The sequence below is a fragment of the Pollicipes pollicipes genome, unplaced genomic scaffold, assembly GCF_011947565.3.
Source record: "Pollicipes pollicipes isolate AB1234 unplaced genomic scaffold, Ppol_2.1 Scaffold_3087;HRSCAF=3621_pilon_pilon_pilon, whole genome shotgun sequence".
NCBI lineage: Eukaryota > Metazoa > Arthropoda > Thecostraca > Pollicipedomorpha > Pollicipedidae > Pollicipes > Pollicipes pollicipes.
In genome coordinates this window covers 1,107,018-1,114,463 of record NW_023596225.1, presented here as the reverse complement: position 1 = coordinate 1,114,463, position 7,446 = coordinate 1,107,018, and the positions used below count along the sequence as shown (strand labels likewise).

The 7,446-nt window shown below is 52.0% G+C and overlaps 1 protein-coding gene across 1 annotated transcript in view; it reads right to left on the bottom strand.

Annotated features, from left to right (window-relative positions):
- Positions 1-7,181, bottom strand: part of LOC119114923 (uncharacterized) — a 39,469-nt gene extending 32,288 nt beyond the window's left edge. Inside the window, 1 exon segment of the mRNA XM_037238981.1 lies at positions 7,087-7,181. Within this exon segment, the coding sequence (XP_037094876.1) occupies positions 7,087-7,141 (55 nt within the window). The 5' untranslated portion in view covers positions 7,142-7,181.
- Between the last annotated feature and the right edge of the window lie 265 nt (positions 7,182-7,446).

Below are 7,446 nucleotides of genomic sequence, written 5' to 3'. Positions count from 1 at the left end.
GATGAGTAGTGAAAAAGGTTATCCCTGTCACCTCAAAAAGCACCGTCAGAAACTGACTTCTCCACTGATTTGAACCTACTTTCTTCTCAACGTGTGGGTGGGGGCTGGATGCCCCTCCCCCCCCCCCCAACCGAATAGGAAACTATGCCTCTGCCAGTGTTGTGCACATAGGACGGTTTTAATCTATTTTTTAAAGAAAAACCCGCTCGTTGTTTGCCCAATCACACGCCATGGCGACTTGCTTTATGCTCGAGTTAACCGAGAGTCGCCAGAGGACGAGCTGATTAGGACACAGCGGAGTGTCGGAAATAGGCCATCACCGCGCCGACCACAACAGATGGTCGACGCTGGATGCAAGCCATTGTCAACATCCTGCCCGCTATCAGTGTTTGAACATCGCGGAGAGCGGCGAGGCCCCTTCATATGGGCCCGCGCTTAAAATTTGCTGCCTAACCACCTTAATGCCAGGTGTAACTCGCGAGAAAAAAGTTTTGTAAGTATGTCCAAATGACAATAACTACGAACTTTGCAAAAGTTTCTCCGAAGCAAAGGTTGCCAATCACTGCTCTACAATGTACATAATGGGAAATGTTTCACCTGGCGTCTGCCTCTCACTACGGTTCCACCGAACCAAAAATCGCAACCATAAGCACAGCAGCACGACCGGAGCGCCGATGCTAAGGCCCTCTCGTCCTCTTCAGCGGCCGTGTCCAGCAGCGCGGCCTGCTGGGTCGCGCGCTCCTGGTCTGTTTGACATTTGGTCGCGTTTGATGCGAGCCACGCGGCTCCGCCTGCCCTCAGCGGTCCCAGACCGCCGCCGTGTTTGTGCCGTGGAATGACCCTGAGCCCGACCAAGCCGGCGGTCGGCGTTTCCAGGAAGATGGACACGAGCCACTCATCGCTGGAGTTCCCGGTGCTCTGTCACGCCTCACGTCTGTACGTGACTGTTGCACTCTCGCCAGTGCTCTCGCACCGAAATATTGCGACACGCTTTTCGTCTGTGCGCGCCAACTAGCCTTTGCAGACCCTTCCGGTGATAACAGACGTATACGGCAACTAGAATATTCGGCCATATCCAAGGGTAGCTACGAAGTTCAAAAGCAATGATAGTTCTACTCACAATACCTACATATTATCTTTTGTATTTTTGCAATCTTCTTCCTCAGCTAGAAAACGGTAATGTACTATGTCGTATGTATCTGTATGTAATGTACCTATGGAAACGAATCACGCGAATCTTTTACCCTCTCATGACACGGACAACGGTTCCCCCGCATAATGTCGGTTCTCGGGTGGGTAAACTACGCCGGGGGCGGGGGGGGGGGGCAATATTGATGCCCGGGGCGCAGACCAGCTCGACAGGGCGAGCACTGGGTGGAAGTGGAGCGAGTCTTGCTACGTCTGGGCAGAGCCTACGACGGCCGTCAACAAGTCCAACGGTCAGGAATCCGCGGACCCTTACACTGGAGTGCTCAGAAGGGCCCTGCAGCACGTCGGAGCCCGGCAGCAGTCTCCGAGGCCAAGCGGAGGACCCCGGGACCCGCTGAGGGCCCCAGCCACCTGTCAGATGTCCCAGGGAGCACGGCAAGCCCCCGGGACCCGCTGAATGCCCCAGCCACCTGTCAGATGTCCCAGGGAGCACGGCAAGCCCCCGGGACCCGCCGAGGGTCCCAGCCACCTGTCAGATGTCCCAGGGAGCACGGCAAGCCCCCGGGACCCGCCGAGGGTCCCAGCCACTTGTCAGATGTCCCAGGGAGCACGGCAAGCCCCCGGGACCCGCCGAGGGCCACAGCCACCTGTCAGATGTCCCAGGGAACACCGCAAGTCCCCGGGACCCGCCGAGGGTCCCAGCCAACGGCAGATGTCCCAGGGAACACCGCAAGTGCCTGGAAAGCGGCCTCTGGGTTGTCATCGGTTTCCGATAACCAGTAGAAGTCCCAGAGAACGGCGCACGCCTCCAGATCCAGTGGGGCGTCACGAGGCACACAGACCACTCGTATTGACCGGCATCCCTCTACTCGGTGCTGCTGGAGTCATCTTCAAGAGCCACTTTAGCGCATTACCATGGTTGGAAGCCTCAATATCGCTTTTCATTGGTATCAGAATTCGTAATACGCGCGACCACTCATTGAAGTGCTTCAGAAAATCGAAAAGGCTAGACGTGCTTTCTTTCGTAACAGCTGATTAAACTACATGACACTTATTTTACATTACGCGACAAAGTGAAACAAAGGGACTCTAATCATGCAGATACCTAGGCCTATGGCTCAAACACACATTCCGTTATAAAATGAACGGATATGTGGTATATCGATAATGTATATTGATATATAACGTATATGGAGTGTCAAAATCACGTACACACATCAAGAAACACGGTGCGACGCCAAAACAGAACCAGAACATGGCCGCAGATAACTTAAGCTAAGTTATGCAAGATTTCTAACACGAGTCGATATTTGGAGATGGGGGATTGCACTTGAATTCGATCGGACTGTTTTTTGTCGTTACGCAAGGCATACTTCGAATGATAGTTTATGGGCAGCAGCCTCAGTGATATCATGCGCCTAGAAGCCTCTGGAACGCTGTGACATGTCATAACATGACAGAAGCTATGTCATGACATTGCCTCGTTGCTGCAAAAACTGGCTGGATTTCACGGAATGCAAATTGAATATTTCTGGGATCTTCACTCAGCTGTCATTCAGACGAAATAACCGACGACGACAGCCGTACCATTTGTTTTATTCTGTCTATGGGGTAACTTCTGTAGAGTAAAAATAAACAGAACGGGAAAATGAAGCCCCTTCACCGCCGGCTGAGCCACTCCTGTTGTCACGTGGCGCCTATTTGGATGTCACGGTCCAAACCACGTGACCTGGCGATGCTGGTGGCCATTTGCGCCGCCGGCGCCGCCCCGCCCGTCACCGGGTCCGATCGGGTTCATCGACTCGGTGCCGGCCCTGATTGGACATTTCCTGAATCGCTGACCTCCGGATGACCAGAGGCTGGGGATGGGGTGCCAGTGGGCCCGCGGCGTGCGCAGCCGGACCAGCCGCCGGCACGGACAGATGTGGAGAGACCGGCCTGGCGAGATGAGATTGGAAGGCTGCCTGTCGTGGGTTTGACCACCGGAAACCGTACGGGAGTTTGGTCTGGAGTATTAGAGGAGACTTCGGCCGTCCCTGGCCGGCGGGGCCACGCGCGGTGACAGGGCGGCGGTTTAGCCGTGCGACCGCACTGGGATGATCTGCCCTGGCGCCCTTTGACCCAGCTATCGACGCCGCGGCGGCCGGCTGACCCGGAGCAAACAGAGCAAACGTCAAGAGGCCATCGACGCTATCAGTCGATTCGGACAAACAGCACGCAGCGCGGACGACACTCCGGGGCGCTACCCCTCCCCTGAGGGTCCGCCACTGGCCTGGCGCGAGACAAAGGCTCTGTGAGTCAGGCTGAGGAGCCAGCCCCGTCCGCAGCCCAGCTGCACACTCGGCGGGGCGCGCGGGCGTCTGGAACCGGTTGGAACAGACAGCTGACCACTGTCTAGCTGCCCGCAGAGACTGAACGCCGGGGGACCAACGGTGTCCTCTCGAGCGTGCGCTCCCCTTGATATTCTTTTTTGTCCGGGATCCCATGTCGCTCGGACCCGCCTGTGGCTTAGTAGAATAATTCGGAAAATTTCCGGCTCCTGGCTGAATTTAGAAAAGTTTAACTTCATGCGAATCAGAAAAGAAAACATGCTGAGCATTTGGTATGGTGTAAAATTATAGCCTCAACAATCAAGATGCCAGGTGCCTGATTTAGTAACATGTAGGCTTGCAGGGAAGTTAATACCGATTCGAGAACTGCCAAAATTTAAGGTACCTTGGATGTGCGGTCATAGAAAGACCTTGCACTGAAATAATTACTTTTATTATATATTTTGTAATATCGCAACCGGCATCTCAAGGCGGGAAGCCGAGTTCCAGAAAGCGCAGTTCAGACTCTGCCAAGACTCGTGCTGGAACTGGTTATGGGGACTCAGAAGATGCTCACCAAATCTTGCCAAACAAGTGATGATACAGCGCACTGGTAAATCGAATTCAGCGGCACAGAACTTATCATTATGTATGGATTAAGAATGATGGCTGATTCGCTCGGACAGCACATCTGCATCTCACATTCGTGAGAGTTTTTCCAGTAAGGCTGCAAGGCACGTGGCTTGAGGATGTTTTGGGGACATATTACGGTGAAAGTTGGGCAAAGGGGTTATGTGTTTTGCTCTCCTGCAAACAAGTGCTGTCTTGGCTTAGACAAACTATACCATGCAACGGTGGCAAAGAGGTTCGTTGATAGGTAATATGGAACAACGAAGTGGAATCGGCACGGGGTAAACCAGTTTGTCATTGTGCATACGATGCCGCGGCTCAAAGCTTATTGGTCATTTCTTTCATTTCAATGGCTGCTTAGTAGTTTGTCAGGAATTCATGCGCAATTACTGTCCAAAACAGACTAATCCTTTAACTTACATGGGATGGTGCCGTGTCATTACTTAAATATGGAAAACAATTTGATAGTTGCTACTGTTGGCGCTTCACTGAGGAAGACAAAGTGGCACAGATCCGCTATCACGTGACTAGTAAATTGGGCACATTGATTAGCAAAGGAACTCGCTAATTGTTTGTACATTTGCAATTTGTCCAGACTGCGGCTCAGAGGCGGTCGGAGGCAGACGGGATTTGGCTTTGGTGGCGGATGACCAGGACTACGCCCTTCTTTTTTCAGAAACGGAATCAACCTGCCCGCGGAGCCCTCATTATACGATAGCTAACAGATAATTTCCAATCAAAGGTTACTAGTTCCTTAGGCAAGTTCCGTTGGACCGGTTTTGTGACTAACACAACGTAGTAGACACCTTTGAACATTGCTTTCGGTCACGCCCACGGCTTTGAGATTTGCATACCCTAGTGTGATTCTAGTCCGTATCTTAATCCTCCATGTGCGTGTTGTAGAAATATATGTCATGAATTGTACAAACTTATAATGATCTAATATCATAAACTCGGTAACAACATCCAGTCTTCCGTAAGTTAGGAGTAAATAGTTGGAAGGGTTTTTGTGAAGAGAACTGCTTGGCTCAAGCTGTTTATTGGGAAACTAAAAGTTGTTGTAAAAGTTGTCACAAAATGCAAGCACGCCTTCCTGTGCACTTAGACAAACGCCAGCTGATGTGGATGCTCTCCAAGTCGTTACACCGCCTGGACGCGGCGTTAATGCGGGCAATCTTCGAGTGGTCACGATAAGTGACATACATAAACACTTCTAAGCATTTGCAGCTCTCTCTCCGCCTGCGTCGCACCCTCAGAGCGCACACAGGGCATGTCTCAGACGTGTCACGTAAACACCCGCACGCCGCGCAGAGCCGGGGGGCAGGGCGCCCCGGCGGGCAGACAGGACGGCAGCGCGCGGCGCGCAGGCTTTCCCAGAACTTCTGGCAAGCGCCGTCACATGCATGTAATGCTGAAGTGATATTGAAACATGTTGCTGACCTTTGTAATACATGCAATGGCGATGACTAAGCGAAATGAATAACGTAATATTTGTTTTTGACACGCTGTTGTTCATTTCCGACATGAACGTGAGTATTGTGATGTGAGCTCAAACATGTGAGCATCGGCATGAGCCAAATATTGCAAAAGTGGTCATGACAATGTGCCGTTATATCAAGAATCTATGTTCCTTATTTTCGCGAGATCACGTGCGCTTGCAGGTGGATTCCCACAACCTCCGTCCACTTAAACAGTTCCTTGTAGCAGCCTCAAAAAAACAAATAACCGATTTTCTCACGAAATGGTGATCTGCTGACGACTTACGACGCGTCAATTTGCTTTCAATTGGTGATAGTGGGCCCGCAGGCCGGGCGCCTCCTGCGTGCCACGAGAAACGGGACTGACACTGGCGAACAGCCGTAGCTCTCACGGACACTGGGCACGCCAGCGCCTAAGATCGCTGACACTGGTTTTGATTAGCCGCATGTGCCAGGTAACCAAGTCACCATTTTTTGGAACGAGTATGACTCATGACGTGCGCATCGGGGCGCCGACCCAGCGTTCCTGGAATAATGAACGCCACCGCATGGCGCCTCCGCTTACAGGGGGCTTCCCCCACGTCAGCATTGCTAATACTTTGCAACCGTCGGCATGCAAAGCTCACAGGGCCTCCTCCCCCCTGCCATGCGGCATAGCTGTGTCGTATCGTCACCGTCAGAAGCTTAGGGTTGTCAGATCATGAGACTGGATTAGGGGAAGACGGGTGATCACAGAGAATGAAATCAATCTGCGTTTTAAAGGGATGAGAAATGAAAGTGAGTACCAAATCTTAAAATTGACCTGCCAAAGATGCCTCCAATTCCATCATGCTGCAGTCAAACGGCCGTCATTCATTTTCAAACTATCTTAAGCTTCCAATAAAAGGCTTGCCAGCAAATCCACGTCATTTCAATGAAATTCTGCTGCTGAATAACTACAGTCTGTTTTGTTGCACGATGGGACAGGGCATAACGATCTTTTATGTAACACAAGTTAAAATGAAAACATCGCATGCTCACCGCATGGTTATTCTAGTGTACATATTGAACAAGCAAGCAATAAAGACCGTTTCTTTTCTTTTTTCTTTCGTTTGTTTATGACAAAAGAGCTTGATGCCTGTACCTTTCCCTAGATTTCGATGCAGTTTGATATAAGGTCTAGGAGTGACATCCCGCAATTTACAAAATGTCTGAATTAAGCGTTTGTAGCTTCAAATAATAAACTAGCCACGATGGTCGGCTTCAGTTACGATGTAATGCATATGCAATGGATTTACGTGCACTCCTCGCCTGAAAGAAGCTATGAGCAAACCAATAAATACAAAATAATGTCGGACCCAGAGTATGCCGAAAAGCGGGCTGGAAAAATCCCTCACTCGAAAAGGCATATCACCAATGAAGACACAGGCAGCAGCGCAAGCATGCAACTCAACAACGGGAGCTGGCCCTCGGCCTGTCATTGGTCAGCACCAGCATGGTGTGTTGGAGCGTGCTGGACCGGCCAGGTGAAGAGCCTTTACCTGCGAGCGCTCCCGCAGCCAGGAAGGCCACGAGGAGGGCCGAGGGCCGGCGCATGTTGGCTCAGTCGGTATCGCGTCGACTCTAGCCGCGGACCGGAGCACCACTACGGCGACGCCGGCCGGCCGCCGGCTTATGTACCCGGCCCGGGAACGAAGTCCGCCGGCGGCCGCTATCGCTGAAGCTGTGCTAGCCAGCCACACCATCACCAGGCAGGTATCAGCGACTGCTGACCTGAGGTCACCACCGGGCCACAACTGGGTACTGGCAAAAGACGCCATCCAGCCAATGGGTCGATGGTGTGGGTGCAGGTGACAGCAGTACTAGCAGGCACTGTTATGAGCCGCTGTGCTGTACTGTAC